The sequence below is a fragment of the Mobula hypostoma genome, chromosome 7 (genome assembly GCF_963921235.1).
Source record: "Mobula hypostoma chromosome 7, sMobHyp1.1, whole genome shotgun sequence".
In the NCBI taxonomy this organism is placed as follows: Eukaryota; Metazoa; Chordata; class Chondrichthyes; order Myliobatiformes; family Myliobatidae; genus Mobula; species Mobula hypostoma.
Genome location: NC_086103.1, coordinates 182,505,375 through 182,523,586, shown reverse-complemented (window position 1 = coordinate 182,523,586; position 18,212 = coordinate 182,505,375). Strand labels below are relative to the sequence as shown.

At 42.5% G+C, this 18,212-nt stretch overlaps 2 protein-coding genes across 3 annotated transcripts in view; one reads left to right on the top strand and one right to left on the bottom strand.

Annotated features, from left to right (window-relative positions):
• The window catches only part of aamdc (adipogenesis associated, Mth938 domain containing), a 36,527-nt gene extending 23,225 nt beyond the window's left edge, over positions 1 to 13,302 (bottom strand). For both annotated transcript variants that reach the window (XM_063054677.1, XM_063054676.1), the window contains exons 1-2: positions 13,128 to 13,302; positions 1,700 to 1,869 (exon numbers count right to left, since the gene is read on the bottom strand). The gene's annotated coding sequence lies outside the window, so the exon portion shown is untranslated. The remainder of the gene's footprint in view (positions 1 to 1,699; positions 1,870 to 13,127) is intronic.
• rsf1a (remodeling and spacing factor 1a) overlaps positions 13,136 to 18,212 on the top strand; it is a 109,021-nt gene continuing 103,944 nt past the window's right edge. The window contains 2 exon segments of the mRNA XM_063054675.1: positions 13,136 to 13,168; positions 13,170 to 13,578. Coding sequence (XP_062910745.1) covers positions 13,136 to 13,168; positions 13,170 to 13,578 — 442 coding nt within the window.

The window sequence follows — 18,212 nt, the reverse complement described above, 5'->3', positions numbered from 1 at the left end:
AAATGTGTCATCTTTAACTTTATGCCTTTTGGAAATCAGGTCATCTTTTATTCGCCTAGCTATTCACAGTAACAGAAATTTTGACCAGGGGTGCCCAAACTTTTGCATGCCACTGTACGTCAGGATGTTATTCATCGACTATACCTCAACACTTAATACCATCATTCCTACAATCCTGATTGAGAAGTTACAGAACCCGGGCCTCTGCACCTCCCTCCGCAACTGGATCTTCGACTTCCTAACCGGAAGACCACAACCTGTGTGGATTGGTGATAACTTCTCTTCCTTGCTGACGATTAACACTGGTACACCTCAGGGCTGTGTGCTTAGTCCACTGCTCTACTCTCTCCATACTGATGACTGTGTGGCTAGGCATAGCTCAAATACCATCTATAAATTTGCTGATAATACAATCATTGTTAGTAGAATCTCAGGTGGTGACGAGAGGGCGTACAGGAGTGAGATATGCCAACTAGTGGAGTGGTGTCGCAGCAACAACCTGGCACTCAGCGTCAGTAAGACGAAAGAGCTGATTGTGGACTTCAGGAAGGGTAGGATGAAGGAACACATACCAATCCTCAGAGAGGGATCAGAAGTGGAGAGAGTGAGCAGCTTCAAGTTCCTGGGTGTCAAGATCAATTTAGAAAGAAGGCAAGACAACGACTATACTTCATTAGGAGTTTGAGGGGATTTGGTATATCAACAAATACACTAAAAAACTTTCATAGATGTACCGTGGAGAGCATTCTGACAGGCTGCATCACTGTCTGGTATGGGGGAGGGGGCTACTGCACAGGACTGAAAGAACTGCAGTGGGTTGTAAATTTAGTTGGCTCCATCTTGGGTACTTGCCTACAAAGTACCCAGGATATCTTCAAGGAGCGGTGTCTCAGAAAGGCAGCGTCCATTATTAAGGACCTCCAGCATCCAGGGCATGCCCTTTTCTCACTGTTACCATCAGGTAGGAGGTACAAAAGCCTGAAGGCACACACTCAGCAATTCAGGAACAGCTTCTTCCCCTCTACCATCCAATTTACTAAATGGACATTGAACCCTTAAATACTACCTCAGTTTTTAATATAAATTATTTCAGTTTTTTTCATGATTTTTAATCCATAGTATACCAGAATTTATTTATTATAATAATTTTTCTTCTATATTATGTATCGCATTGAATTGCTGCTGCTGAGTTAACAAATTTCACGACACAGGCCAGTGATATTAAACCTGATTCTGATTCAGATATTGAAATTCCCCCATCACTATCGTAGCATTTCCCTTTTTACTTGCCTATCCTATCTCCCATTGTAATTTGCATCCAGCTTCCTGACCTTTTGTTTGGAGGTCTGTAGATAACTCCCATCAGGGTCCTAATACATATAAATGCATATGCTAGATAAAACTTATCCTTGATCCATGAATATTGTGTGCAAATTGGTTACTATATTATACTTTAAAAGTACTCTGCTGGCTACACTAAGCTTTAGGATGTGATGACCCGTGACAGGCTGCTAGAAGTGCATAGCCTCAGTTAAGAATTTCCTGAAATACCATTCTTTGAGACAGATAAGCTTCAATAGTAACATTTACATTTCAGAAGAATGACAAATAAACTGTGTGAAACAAAAGTTGTAGCAAAATTACAAACAAGATTTACTCATTGTTAAGCCATAAAAGTTAAAAATCAGTGACGATTTACCTGTTCAGAACCCAGGCTGTCTGCTTTCTTCAAATTCTACACAAGGAGTTAGTTGTGTTTAAACCTTTATCACTTGATACAGAGAGTCCTTACTTCTTAATGTCACTGCTGGAATATTCTTTCTATTTCAGGAGCTTGTGGATGGGTTTCAGCCAATGTCTGCTGGATAGCTATAAGTAGAAATGCAGTGCAATGTTCAAAAGTTATGAGCCTTGATTTAAAAACTACTTATCATGTGTGAACTGTACAGATAAACACAAGGGATTCTAAAGACACTGAAAAGGTAAACACAAGGGATTCTGCAGACCTTGGAAATCCAGAGTAACACCCACAAAGTGCTGGAGTAACTCAACTGGTCAGGCAGCATCTATGCAAATGAATAAACAGTTCATCTTTGGAGTAACTCAACTGGTCAGGCAGCGTCTATGCAAATGAATAAACAGTTGATCTTTCAGGTGGAGACCCTTCATCAGGACTGGAAAGGAAGGGGGTAAAGTCAGAATAAGGTTGGGGGGGGGATGGGAAGCAGGACAAGTTAGAAGGCGTTAGGTGAAGCCAAGTGGGTGGGGGAGGGGGGATGAAGTAAGAAGCTGGGAAGTGATAAGTAAACAAGGCAAAGTGCCGGAAAAGAAGAAATCTGATAGGAAAGGAGGGTCGATCATAGGAGGAAGTGTAGGAGGAGAAGAAGCATTTGGGGAAGGTGATAGGCAGGAGAGAATAGGCAAAAAGCCAGAGTGGGGAAATGAAGAAGAGGGAAGGGGGAGGGAAAAAAATCCTGAAGTTGGAGAAATCAATGTTCATGCAATCAGGTTGGAGGTAACCTAGATGAAACACACAATGCTGGAAGAACTCAGTAGATCAGGCAGCATCTATGGGGAGGTATAAACTTGAAATTTCAGGCTGAAACCCTTCATCAGGACTGGAAAGGAAGGGGAGAGAAGCCAGAATAACAAGGGTAAGGTGTAAGGTATAGCTGGAATGTGATAGGTGAGATCAGATGAGAGAGAGGGGAATGAAGTAAGAAGTTAGGAGGAGATAGTAGGCAGCCATCTATCCTAGGGGATCATGGATTTGTGCCTCTGGTGGACTGTGTCCTCTCTAGGGCACAAGCTTGGGTGAGAAGATTTGAAGAACCGGCTGTTACCTATGCAGTGGGCTCCCCCTCACAACGTCATTGACGTAGTCCAAGGGAAGAGCAAGCGCCGATACAGCTTGGCACCAGTGTCGTTGCAGAGGTTGCCAGAGTGAAGTTGTAAACAACATCAAACTTCCGTAAGGACCCCAGCTCCGGATTTCTTCCTCGGGGTTTACTCCTGAAGCCTTTCCCATGGCTGGGTATGCCGCAAGGCAGTGGAGGTTTAAAATCGGAGTTTTCCTTCTCCCCGGTAGGCTGCCGTCCCAGGCTGACGAGCCCCACCTGCCCGAAGTCTCTTAAGGTAGCCAAATGCCTCGTCATCTAATTAGTGATGCACATGAATGGAAGAATGAGATTCGCACTGTCCCTACCTACTAGGAGGAGATAGGTATTAGGTAAGGGGCTGAATAAGTTGTAATCTGAAAGGACAGGAAGGTGAATTCCACCTTTTCAGTTTGGCTTCTTTCCCCTTCCTTTCCAGTCTTGATGAAGGGTCTTATCCCAAAACGTTGACTCTCAATTCCTCTCCATATATGCTGCCTGACTTACTGGTTCCTCCAGCAGTTTGTAGGTGATACAAAGATGTAAAGGAATGTATTTGAATAAAATGAAACATGAAGCGATATTTTCTCCCCACCCTCATTCCTTTCTCCTTCCTGCCAGAGATAGTATCATTTGCTGTGACACAGATGGGGCACGGGAATACAAGAATGATCAGATATCTAATATTTGCTGCTTCCTGATAGTAATAAGTAGATAAAGATAGTTAAAAAGGGATACAACCATGTTGTCTAAGTAGGCTGCATCACTGAAGAAAAAAGGCAGGTCATATGAGAAAAGAATAAAAGACTATGTTATGGTACAGTGAGAGAAATTCATACAGGAATAAAGTATTTGATGGCTCTTGGCCTGTACTTGCCAGAGTTTAGAAGAATGAAGAGGCATCTCATTGAAAGGCTTAGTTAGAGTGGATATGGAGAGGTTGTTTCTGATAGTGGGAGACCATAAGATCATATAACCATAAGACATAGGAGCAGAATTAGGTCATTTGGCTCATCGAGTTTGCTCCACCATTCAATCATGGTTGATCCTTTTTCTCTCCTCCTCAGCACCACTCCCCATTCTTCTCCCTATAACCTTTGATGTCGTGTCCAATTAAGAGCCTACCAAGCTCTGCCTTAAATACACCTAATGACTTGGCCTTCACAACTGCCTGCAGCAACAAATTCCACAAGTTCACCACCCCCTGGCTAAAGAAGTTTCTCCGCATCTCTGTTTTAAATGGACGCCCCTCTATCCTGGGCGTGTGCCCTCTTGTCCTAGACTCCCCCACCATGGGAAACATCATTTCAACATCTACTCTGTCTAGGCCTTCCAACATTTGAAAGGTTTCAATGAGATCCCCCCTCATCTGTCTAAATTCCAGCGAGTACAGACCCAGAGCTATTAAACGTTCCTCACATGGTCACCCTTTCATTTCCGGAATCATACTTGTGAACCTCTTCTGATCCTTCTCCAAACCCTCTCCAATGCCAGCACATCTTTTCTTAGATGTGGCACCCAAAACTGTTCACAATACACAAGGTGAGTCCTCACCAGTGCCTTATAAAGCCTCAACATCACATCCTTGCTCTTGTATTTTAGATCTCCTGAAATGAGTTCCAACATTGCATTTGCCTTTCTCACCACGGACTCTACCTGCAAGTTAACCATTAAAGTGTACAGAACAAGGACTCGCAAATCCTTTTGTATCTCAGATTTTTGGATTTTCTCCCCATTTAGAAAATAGTCTGCACATTTATTTCTACTACTAAAGTGAATGACCCATGTATTTTCTAACAAAGCCATCTATTCCATCATCTATATCATTGATATACAGCATAAAAGGAAGCGGTCACAATACCGACGCCTGCGAAAAACCACTAGTTACTGGCAGCCAACCAGAAAAGGATCCTTTTATTCCCACTCGCGGCCTCCTACCAATCAGCCAATGCTCACGTCATGCCAGCAACTTGCCTGTAATACCACAGGCTCTTAACTTGGTAAGCAGCCTAATGTGTGGCACTTTGTCAAAGGTCTTCTGAAAGTCCAAATATACAACATCCACTACATCCCCTTTATCTATCCTACTTGTGATCTCCTCAAATATTCCAACAGCTTTGTTAGGCAAGATTTTCCCCGAAGGAAACCATGCTACCTTTGTCTTATCTTGTCCTGTGTCACCAAGTACTCAATAACCTTATCCTTAACAATTGATTCCAACATCTTCCCAACCATTGAGGTCAGGCTAACTGGTCTATAATTTCCTTTCTGCTGCCCTTCACCTTTCTTAAAGAATCGAGTGACATTTGCAGTTTTCCAGTCCTCTGGCACCATGCCAGATCCCTTTGAAAGATCATCACCAACGCCTCCACAATCCCTACCGCTACCTCTTTCAGAACCCTAGGGTGCAGTTCATCTGGTCCAGGTGACTTGTGTATCCTTAGGTCCTTCAGCTTTTTGAGCATCTTCTCTCATGTAATAGTAACTGCACTCACTTCTCTTCCCTCACACCCTTCAATATCTGGCACACTGCTGGTGTCTTCCACAGTGAAGACTGATGCAAAATACTCATTTAATTTATCTGCCATCTCCTTGTCCCCTGTTATTATTTCTTCAGCCTCACTTTCTTTAAATCCACTCTTGTATCTCTTTTAACTTACACATTTTTAAAAAAGCTTTTACTATCCTAGAGAGTCTAGGACCAGAGGCCACAGCCTCTGTATAGAGGGACGTCCATTTAGTACAGAGATGAGGAGGTGTGGAATGGTAGTGTTGCAGTTACTGCATCGCTCTATGTCACCAGCGAACACCAATCAGGACTCAATACCTGCCACTGCCTGTAAAGAACACACATCAAAGTTGCTGGTGAACGCAGCAAGCCAGGCAGCATCTCTAGGAAGAGGTACAGTCGACGTTTCAGGCCGAGACCCTTCGTCAGGACTAACTGAAGGAAGAGTTAGTAAGAGATTTGAAAGTGGGAGGGGGAGGGGGAGATCCAAAATGATAGGAGAAGACAGGAGGGGGAAGGATGGAGCCAAGAGCTGGACAGGTGATTGGCAAAGGGGATATGAGAGGATCATGGGACAGGAGGTCCGGGGAGAAAGACAAGGTGGGGGGGGGGAACCAGAGGATGGGGAAGGGGTATAGTCAGAGGGACAGAGGGAGAAAAAGGAGAGTGAGAGAAAGAACGTGTGTATAAAAATCTTTCTCCCCGGACCTCCTGTCCCATGATCCTCTCGTATCCCCTTTGCCAATCACCTGTTCAGCTCTTGGCTCCATCCCTCCCCCTCCTGTATTCTCCTACCATTTTGGATCTCCCCCTCCCCCTCCCACTTTCAAATCTCTTACTAACTCTTCCTTCAGTTAGTCCTGACAAAGGGTCTCGGCCTGAAACGTCGACCGTACCTCTTCCTAGAGATGCTGCCTGGCCTGCTGCGTTCACCAGCAACGTTGATGTGTGTTGCTTGAATTTCCAGCATCTGCAGAATTCCTGTTGACTGCCTGTAAAGAGTTTATTTGTTCTCCTTGTGACTGTATGGGCTTCCTCCCACATTCTAAAGACGGACAAGTTAGGGTTATTAAATTAGAATTGCTACGTTAGCAATGGAAGTGTGGTAACACTTGCCGGCTGACCCAGCACAATCCTCACTGAATTGAACTGATGCAAACAATGCATTTTACTGGATGTGTGACAGAGAAAGCTAATATTTATCTTTTGTTTAGCTGAGGGTGGTGAATCTGTGGAATTTATTGCTGCAAACGGCTATGCAGGGAGACCTTCGGCTCGAATATTTTGAAGAGGAAGGAAGTGTTTCCCACCGACCAAGCCGAAGTTTATTTAACCCCATCTCTGCAACAGAATAACATGCAGTGCATACTGTGATTGCTGTATTACATTTAAATCTATTTAAATGATTATAAAGCCTTTTGAGATTACTTTAAATTATGAGATGTTGTAAAATGTATTTCCTTTCTTATTTGTTTTGCTATTTCAGGAACTATGATGGACATACATTTGATTGCAAGTATAGAATTGAGTATAGACTATGAAAGTTCCCATTGCTGAGGAATCCTGCCATCTCAGCTCATCAGAGATTAGGCATTAGAAAGCATAACAGTGGGTAGATTTAATTAAGTTTGAGGAAACTAGGTATGACACCAAAGACACTTACAAATTTCTACAGATATACCATGAAAAGCATTCTAACTGGTTGCATCACCGTCTGGTATGGACGGACTACTTCACAGGATTAGGAAAAGCTACAAAAAGTTGTAAACTCTGCCAGCTCCATCATGGGCACTAGCCTCCCCACCATCCAGGACAGCTTCAAAGGTAACCCCACAAAAAGGCATTATCAATCATTAATTACCCAACATTGCCCAGGACATGCCCTATTCTCATTACTGCCATCAAGGAGGAGGTACAGGAGCCTGAAGATACACTCTCAATATTTCCGGAACAGCTTCTTCAGAACTCTGAACGGACAATGTACATGCACACTACCTGTATATATATTTCTTTATCTAGCTCTCTTTTCACACTACTTATTTAATTTTAAAAATAGTTATCTTTGTAATTTATAATTTTTATTACGTATTGCAAAGTATTGCAGCTGTGAAACAACAAATTTCACTGACATATGCCAGTGATATTAAAACTGATTCTGATAGGGTAACTAGCTAGTACTGAAATACTGTCCAGGAGACATCTGTCAACTCAGAAAAAGAATGTCTTACCACCAGAAGGGATGGAAAATTTTATGAGGATGTTGCCAGAACTGGAGAATCCAGATGAACTGTATCACGACTTGCTATACCCCTCATCCACCCACGGTCAGAAAGTGGGGAGTGTTATAGACACCGCTCAGCACGTCACAGATACCACTCTCTCCTTCACCCACTGTCTACACTTTTACTGCTTTGGTAAAGCAGGCAGCAGCCACGGGCCTGAATGACTTCCGCCCAGTTGCGCTCACTCCCATCATTGCAAAGTGCTTTGAGAGACTGGTTCTATCACATCTGAAATCCTGTCAGCCCACTACCCTGGACCCCCATCAATTTGCCTATCGCACCAACAGGTCAACAGAGGAAGCCATCTCCATGGAACTTTACTTTGCCGTGACCCACCTGGACAGCCCCAATTCTTACATCAGAATGTTGTTCATTGACTTTAGTTCGGCATTCAATACTGTGATCCCCTCCAAGCTGATTGCCAAACTTCGCCAGCTTGGTATCAGCTCATCCCTCTGCAATTGGACCTTGGACTTTCTGACTAACAGACCCCAATCAGTTAAGTTAGACAAGCTCTCATCCTCCACTCTCACCCTGAACACCGGCGTGCCTCAAGGCTGTGTGCTGAGCCCTCTTCTGTACTCCCTTTTCACCTATGACTGCGTTCCTGTACATGGTTCTAACTCCATTGTCAAGTTCGCAGATGACACCAGGATGGTTGGCCTGATCAGAGGGGATTATAAGACGGTCTACAGGGACGAGGTCCAGCACCTGTCCGCGCGGTGTGCTGACAACAACCTGGCCCTTAACACTCAGAAAACCAAGGAGATCATTATGGACTTCAGGCATGCTAGGAGCCACACTCACATCCCCATCTACTTCAACGGAACTGTAGTGGAGCACGTATCAAGCTTCAGATTCCTTGGTGTCCACATTTCCAAGGATCTCACCTGGTCCCTGAACTCCTCCATCCTGGTCAAAAAGGCGCAACAGTGCCTTTATTTCCTGCAGACCATCAAGAAAGCTCACCTCTGTCCCAGGATACTTTTACCGCTGTACCATTGAGAGCATACTCACCAACTGCATCTCAGTGTGATATGGCAATTGTCCCGTATCGGACCGCAAAGCACTCCAGCGTGTGGTGAAAACTGCCCAGCGGATTATCGGCACCCAATTGCCCATCATTGAGAACATCTGCCATAAACGCTGCCTGGGCAGGGCGAAAAGCATTATCAAGGATGCATCTCACCCTAACCATGGACTTTTTACTCTCCTCCTATCTGGTAGGCGGGACAGCAGCCTCCGCTCCCGCACCAGCAGGCACAGGAAGAGCTTCTTCCCTGAGGCTGTGACACTGCTGAACCTCACATCACAGCGCTAAGCAGTATTGCACCCATATTGTACTGTCTCAGTACTTTTATATTTGTGTGCTGTAGCATTTACTTTTTATTCACAGTTATTTTGTAAATACAGGTTTCCCCTGCTATCCGAAGGTACAGCGTTCCTATGAAACAGTTCGTAAGCTGGAATGTCGTAAAGTGAAGAAGCAATTACCATTTATTAATATGGGAAAAATTTTTGAGCATTCCCAGACCCAAAAATAACCTACAAAATCATGCCAAGTAGCACATAAAACTTAAAATAATGGTAACATATAGTAAAAGCAGGAATGATATGATAAATACACAGCCTATATAAAGTAGAAATACTTTTCTGCAGCACTGTCTAGCGCAGCGAAAATCTCGTGGAAGCACTCTCGGCAGAAACACTCTGTCCAGTAACCTTTAAGCTATGAAGCTGCCAAATCATACCGAATAACACGTAAAAATACACAGCCTATATAATGTATGTAGTTTCACTTACCGGAATCAGGAAGACTCCAATAAATTGCAGTTTCATCACAGTTAAACACTTGCTTATACGAATGACCACCTGACACAATCGGCAATCACCTCTGATCTGGGCCAACATTTACGTGCTGGGTGGCACCTAATTAATTAGCTTGTTTATTTTGGCTTTTTTCTTAATGATGTACTGGGTGCGTCCCAACTACCGCTGCACCCCTGCATTCTTCACAGCAATGTATCGGTCCGTGGCCCGGAGGTTGGGGACCACTGCTTAAACTATGGAGCTGCCCTTGCCTCAGAAACCGATCAAACCACCCATGACTACCTTTTCAATTAAATTAAATTAAATTAAGGCATCCGTTAGTCTTGTGAGACCATGGATCTGCATCTGGAAAGTCTTCACTCACCAGGGCGCAGGCCTGGGCAAGGTTCTATGGAAGACCGGCAGTTGCCTATGCTGCAAGTCTCCCCTCTCCACGACACCGATGTTGTCCAAGGGAAGGGCAAGAGCCGATACAGCTTGGCACCAGTGTCATCGCAGAGCACTGTGTGGTTAAGCGCCTTGCTCAAGGACACAATACGCTGCCTCAGCTGGGAATCGAACTCACGACCTTCAGATCACTAGTCCAATGCCTTAACCACTTGGCCACATGCCCACCACATGACTACCTTTAAATTCCACTTTCGCAACACTTTCATCACCATCGTCCAGTGCTTTCTGTTTCAGCTTATTAAAAAGACTGACTGATTTCTCCTTAAGTATAAGAAAACTTAACGGAACACCACGCTTTGTACACCCATCAATCCACTCAAGCAATAGACTTTCCATTTTATCCATTATTGAATGCCGACTGAGAGAGACCACTTTGCTATGAGCAGAACCAACAGTAACATCGGCAGCTTTCAAAGTCTTTCTCTCTGCGTATAAATAGTGCGAATGGTGGATGCAGGCAAGTTCAGTGCCCGGACAATGTCCTTACTTCATTCACCATGATCGAAACGCTTAATTATGTCTAGTTTTATGTTAAGTGTAACACCCTTACGAGCTCTTATAGGCTTTTCCAACACCTTAGAACTCATCTTGTTAACGGATGCACAAAATAAATCGAGATAAAGCACATATTTAAGCAATACCGGCTAGAATGCAGTTCCGGGAGAGGAGCTTGGCTGTTCGGGGGCGCACTGCCATTTTTTGTAAAAATGAAAACACCTTCTGTAGGCGAAAACAGGTAACTAATGTAGGTCTTTCGTAACAGCGAGGTGTCATAAAGCAAACGTTCGGAAAACGGGGACCAGCTGTAACACTATTCTTTGCATTTCTGGTCAGATGCTAACTGCATTTCATTGGCTTTGTATCTGTACTTGGCACAATGACAATAAAGTTGAATCTAATCTAATAATCAAAGACCACACTCACCCTGACATAATGTCTTCTCCCCCCTCCCATCAGGCAGAAGATACAAAAGCCTGAAAGCACATACCATCAGGCTGAAAGGCAGCTTCCATCCCAAGTTAATGTTGTTGTTGTTAGGCCCTCTGCTCTCAGTGGAATATAGGTCAGTGATGACCTCCCGTCTCCATTGTCCTCTGAAGTCAATGGTATGGTTGGAGTTAATCAAAACTTCTGCAATCTGTTGCATCCACTGTGCAGGGGACTAGCCTGTCCAGCTCTCACGATGGGGATGTAGTGTTGGAGTTTGAAAGGCAACGTTTATGAGACTGTTGAATGATAAGGATTCTTGACTTCACACTCTACTTCCACCTTACTGTTTGCCTGCACTGCACTTGCTCTGCCACTGTAACACTTTATTCTGCATGTTACTGAAATCCTGAGCAACACAAACAAAATGCTGGATCAACTCAGCAGGTCAGGCAGCATCTATGTTGGGAGAATAAACATTCGATGTTTCAGGCCGAGGCCTTTCATCAGGACTTTTCATCACTCTATTCTGTATTCTATTGTTGGTTTGCCTTGTAACGCCTCAATGCATTATTATAATGAAATAATCTGTATGGACAGTTTACAGGGCAAACTTCTCGCTGTACCATGGCACACATGACAATAATAAACTTGAAGGAAAAATGACTGTGTAGATTTAATGAAAGGGTGTAAAATTGCCACTTCTCCGAAGATTGTCATCTTGGATATGGCGGAGAGGCTCGGGAATTCCTGTGATCCCAAGAGTGATGCTGTCTGGAGCATAGTTCCAGGTAGGGTCACCCATAAGGTCAAAGGGGAGATTCCAGACAAAGAGTGATCCAACAGTGGGGATGGCAGAAGATGTGACACATCACAACGTCAGTGAAGGCAGAGGAAGGCTGCAGCAGTGAAGGGTCCCCAGTCGAATTACACTCCATGTCAGTCACGGGACCCTGATCCTGATCTGTCAAGGACTGTGTGGTAGCTGCCACATCAGCCTTCCCACATTAAACAAAGTCACGCACAGGCGTTCTCCAAGTGGAGGCACGGAAACGTACTGTTCTGCGCAACACTTTACATACAGGCAACCCGGGTTCAAATCTATCCATACTATCCTTTGGCCTCAACAGTCACATACCTACAGGTACTGACTGAAATGTTTCAACAGTCTTCCTCATTGAACCCAGGTTCAATTCCTGCGGCTGCCTACAAGGAGTTTGTGCATTCTCCTCTTGATCGTGCGGGTTTCCTCCAGGTGCTCCCATTTCCAAAGGTCTACGGGTTAGGATTAGTGAGTTGTGAATATGCTAAGTTGGTGCTGGAAATGTGGCGACATTTGCAGGCTGCCCCCAGTACATCCTCGGCCTGTGTTGGTTGTTGAAGCCAATGATATGTTTCAATGTATATGTGCCAAATAAAGCTAACCTTTCATCTTAAAGATAAGAATTACATTTTGCTCTTCTTTCGTTATTGTTTTTTTCTTATATTACCTCAATAAGATGTTTGATCTGTATTGATGACATGGAAAACAAAGGTCTTCGCAGAACTTCAGAACATGTGACAATAATAAACCAACTCATAGATCAGAAAAATGCTGCAGAAAGTTGAAGAGTATATTGACCAATACTAAACTAGGCACGACAACCCGCCAGAGAGTACTGAAATGTTACGTTTATCCAGTTATGTTATATGGCTCAGAATGTTGGACAATATCTAGTAACATGAGGAACGAATTGTAGCAGCAGAGATGTGGTTTTTGAGGAGGATGCAAAGAATATCATGGACAAAACGAATATCTAATGAGGATGTCATGAACAGAGCAAACACAAAAAGAGAAATAATGTATGAGATCATGAAAAGGCAATGTAACTTCATTGGACATGTGATTAGGAAAGAGGAGTTAGAATGCACGGTAATTATGGGAAAGATTGAAGGGAAGAAAGCAAGAGGAAGACAAAGACAAATGATGATGGAGACAGCAGCCAGAGAACTGGAAATGAATACCAATGAATTGATCCACTTGACCCGAAACAGGAGTGTGTGGGCCATGGCAGTCAAAGTTCAAACTGGGAATGGCACCTGATAATGATATATTTATTATTGTAATTCATAATTTTTATTATATCACCGCAAAATAACAAATTTCACGACATATCCCAGTGATATTAAACTTGACTCTGATTTTTTTAGCTCTGGTGTTTCTCTTGACCCTAGGTTGAATTTGTTAAGGCCTTATCTGTGAAGCAGACTCACCTATTTAGATGACTCAGTCACTAAAGCAAAACACAATCAATTTCCTTTCTGCTCTGGGATGCAGTTTTAAGCCGTTTTTCTGGAGGAGGGGGAGGGTTTTCTTCGCTAACCTGGAAGAAGGAGATAGCTAAGGAACGGTTGCCACGGAAACGGCAGCCCGGATTGATTGCGCTCCCCAAACGTCTGGTAGGGCAGCGCGATGCAGGACGGGCTGCTGGAGGATTCCTCCTGTTTGCCCCACCCCCAACCTTTCGTGAGCGGGGCTCGGCTGCGCTGCACGCCGGGATAGCGGAGGAGGTCGGCGAGTCCTCCGACATTAAGATGGCGGCGGTGGCCTCCAAGCCCAATTTCGCCGTTGTCTGCTCTTTCCTCGAGCGCTATGGCGCCTCGCTGGAACTGCCCGAATTCACCTTCCCCGAGCTGGAAGAAGCGCTGGAAAATAAAAAATCGGGTAAGGGTAAAATAAATCTCCTCAGGAAAGACGCCACAAGATGGTCATTGTGAGGTAAATAGACGGCTCACCAGCATCCCCCCCTCCTCATGCCTATTATGTGTGGTAATCGTGCATTGTTTGCACGGCCGTCAGAATAAAAACTCCTCCCCGATCTACCCCCTCACTCAGACTCATCAAAAATACTTATTTTATAAACGGATTACAAATGAATCGAAAACCAATTGCCATTTTCAGGCGCCTTTTAACATCACGCATGCGCATGCACCTCATGAGACTTCCTGTTAAAAGTAATGCAAAAAAAAATAAAAATATATATATTATTTATTTTGTTTTATCTCTGATCGCCATCTTGCGCTGTCTTGTTTTGCGTCCCTCACATTTCCCGCCCTGTGTTCTGGATGTTGTTCTTTTCCATTCATTTAATTTTGTTTACTGTATCTTTAAAATATGCATAACTCGTGTTGGTGCTTACAGTATGGTTTTGTGTATTCTTTGCCTTTTCCACATGACCTCTTCAAACTCCGCCTCCTCGCCCAGGCAAACATTTCTAAATCAAATCAAGGCTCTACAAAATGTCATTCTTCCTGGTGAAAACAAGCTGCTTAATCAGTGCTCTATTTTATGCTATTTATATAAACACGATCCTCCAGTTCAATCTGTTGTGACATCACCTTTACTAAATTGTTAATAGAAACCTGTTGATGATGCTTGATGAAGTTGAGTCACTTTGAGGTGATAATGACTGTGTTGCGCTGTTGCTTGTTAACAGTTCCACTTGAACCAGAATACTGTAGGAAATTCTGTTGAATAGTGTGTGTGTGATTATTGCAAAATGAACATTCCACATATAGGATCTTTACATTTGAAGACAATTGTGCATTATTTTCTATCTTCATTTCAGATCAGCTGTAATCATGTAATTTAGTATTGTTTTGTGTTACAATAGCCCATTATATAAATTTCGTACTAGCTCTGAGGTGTTGTTCATAGAGTTGAGATTATAAGGGTGTCCATTAAGGACCCCTATCACCCAGGATGTGCCCTCTTTTCATTGTACAGAAACCTGAAGGTACACACTCAGCTATTCAGGAACAGTTTCTTCCCCTCTGCCATCCAATTTTTATATGGACATTGAACCCATGAACATTACCTCACTACTTCATCATTTCTACACTACTTTTAATTCAACTAATTAATACACATATATATACTTTAATTGATTTACTTATTTTTTCTATATTATCATGTATTGTACTGTTGCTGTTAAGTTAACAAATTTCACAACATATGCTGGTGATATTAAACCTGACTGATTCTGAAAGCATCAAAATGCTATTGAATGATAGTTTACATAATGTTTTGCATGGGTAACATACACAAAATGCTGGATGAACTTAGCAGGTCAGGTAGCATCTATGGAGAGGAATAAACAGTCAGCATTTATTATTAGGACTGATGAGTCTTGGCCCAAAATGTCAACTGTTTTTTCCTTTCCATAGATGTTGCCTGGCCTGCTGAGTTCCTCCAGTATTTTTTGTGTTACTTTAGATTTCCAGCATTTGCAGAATCTCTCGTGTTTCTTTTGGATGGGTTGCTTTTTCTGCATCTAAGATAAAGATAGAAGTGGGAATAGTCTATATAGATTCTATCTTTTGATTCATAAAGTGTCTGAAAATCTGTCTATCACAGTCACTAAGCATCCACAGACTGTTGTGTTGGAGAATAACAAAAGATTCACAACTGTGTGAGGAAGAAATGTCATCTCATCTTGGTACAAAATGGCTGATCTTTTAGACTAGGCTTCCTGGTTCGGGTATGATTTCCATTGTGCAGTACTCAGGAAAGCTGGTGGAAAAATTGTTGCATTCCTAGCTGGATTGCGTTAACTGCGTTTGGCTAGGTTAATAATGGAAAACAAAATCAGCCAGTATTTTGGGACATGTACCTGAGAATAGGATTGTGCTACATGGTGGTTAGACTCAAAAAAATAACAAAGCTCTTGAAAGAGTACTTGGTACTTGTAGTGTTAAACTAAGTCTGAGGAAACTATATTGCTAGAAGGAACAGTAGATGGAAATGTATTAAAAGTGGGGGGAACAAAATAATGTAAAAGTGAGGGAACAATTTATTTAAGCAATAAAATTTGGGCACCGTAGTAGCAGTTAGTGTGATGCTATTACAGCTCGGGGCATTGGAGTTTGGAGTTCAATTCCGGCATTCTCTGTAAGAAAGTTTGTACATCATTTCTGTGTGCACGTGGGTTTCCTTCAGATGCTCCAGGTTCTTCCCACCGTCCAAAGATGTACCTGTTAATTGGTCATTGTAGATTGTCCTGTGATTAGGCTAGGGTTAAATTGTTGGTTTGCTGGGTGCTGCGGCTCATTGGGCTGCCAGGGCCTGTTTCATGCTGTATTTCTGAATAATAATAATGAAATAAATCTGTTGAGAAGCAAATGAGCAAAACAATTTAAGGTAAACACAAAAGGTTCTGTAGATGCTGGAAATCTAGAGCAACACACACAATTTTCCAGTTACTTGGTGTTAAAAGCTATCTTAGATGCAAACACCATGGATTGGTGGGTTTTCTCATAGGTTTAGAACAAAGGAAGAAAAATTTTTTCAGTGGGGGAAATTAACAGACCTCACCTTGATCCGAGAAAAGGTGAAAAAGTAATTGGAAAATTGGTAGCTAATACCAGTAAAGGCAAATTACTTCAGGTATAGACCATAAGATCCATCACAATTGCTTTTCCTTTTAACATTTGCAGAATGTATATTATTTTTTGTCTTTTTGGATATTGGCTATAATTGTGTAGTTTAGAAGTATTGCTTGTGTGATAATAACCCATTATATAAATTTCATACTCAGGCAAAATAAATATGAAGAGTGCTCAGTTAGACATAGGAAGAGCTGAGATTATTAGGGAAAGCATCAAAAATGCTGAAGAATGATGGGTTGTGTTATATTTTGAATGGTTTTCATTTTTACATCTAAGATAATGGGGCTGAAATCCATAATCAGGTTTAATATCACTGGCAAAGGTCGTGAAATTTGTTGTTTTACAGCAGCAGTACATTACAATGCATAATAACAAGTTACAATGAGAAATTAGACAACTGGTGGTGTAGTGGGATCAGCACCGGACTTCAGGGTGAGTGGTCTCTAGTTAAAGAAATATATTTATTTAGTAGTACAAAAAGAGAAAAATAAAAAAAAATATTGAGGTAGCATTCATGGGTTCATTGGCCATTCAGAAATCTAATGGTCGTGTGGAAGAAGCTGTTCCTGAAGTGTTGAGAGTGTGCCTTCAGACTCCTGTACCTCCTCCCTGATGGTAGCAATGAGAAGAGGGCATGTGTTGGATAATGGAGGTCCTTAATGATGGATGCCACCTTTTTGAGGCATTACCTTTTGAAGATGAGTTGCACATGATTTGGCTTACAAAAATCCAACTTTATGAAAATTCTTCCCTACATTTGTAAAGCATTTTCAAGTGAATAATCATAAAATCTTTCATGATATTAATTTAATTGCTTAATACTGTATGCTATTAAGTTTAATTCTGAACAGAGATTCTGCAGGCGTTGGAAATCCAGAGCACCATGCACAAAACGCTGGGAGAACTCAGCAGGTCAGGCAGCATCTGTGGAAATGAATAAACAGTTGACATTTCAAGGCTGAGACCCTTCATCAGGACAGTTTAGTTTTGGGTAGTTTTAGTGGGATTATTTAATGAAATGAAAGGGTGTAGAATGTATGTACAGTAATATCACATAGTAGCTAAAGAAAATGGCTGTTTCCAACTTGTGGAGTAATACGCTTGTCTACAGTTCTCAGGAACTCTTACATAATCAAGGGTATGCCTGTTCAATTGAAAACAATGAAGTGAATTGGTAGGCTGATATTGAACAACACCCTTACTAATAGGGAAGTCCAGAATGTAGATATCTCAAATCTAACATTCAGGGAAATTATTTAAAAGTGATTGCAAGAAATATTTCTGCACTTTGCAGTTCCTAAAGAGATGCGAGAGACTATAGGTGTTTGAAATCGGGAGCAATGTACACAAAATGCTGAAAGAACCCAGTGGGTTAGACCAGGGGTCCTCAAATTTTTTCGCACCGCGGACCAGTTTAATATTGATGATATTCTTGCCGACGGGGTGGGGGGGGGTGTTCAAGTTCAACAATGAGTGACGGAATGAGGAAAGGTGCAGCGGACTCGTATCGTTTCATATTGGCAAATCATGTCGTTTCCTTGTGGCCCGGTAGCACATCTTTGGGGCCTGGTGGTTGGGAACCACTGGGTTAGACCATCTCTGTGGGGGAAATAAACAGTCAATGGTGCCATGGTAGTGTAGAGGTTAGTGCAATGCTATTACAGCTCAAGGGTTTCAAAGATACATTTAATGTCAGAGAAATGTATACAATGTACATCCTGAAATGCTTTTTCTTCGGGACGTTCCAGAGTTAAATTTCAGTGCCAGTCTGTTAAGGAACCACTTTGTATGTCCTCTCCATGGAATGTGCGGGTTTTCACCATGTGCTTCAGTTTTCTCCCATAGTCTAAAGATGTACCTAGTCATTGTAACTTGTCCCATGATTAGATTAGGGTTGTTCGAGACTGTGAG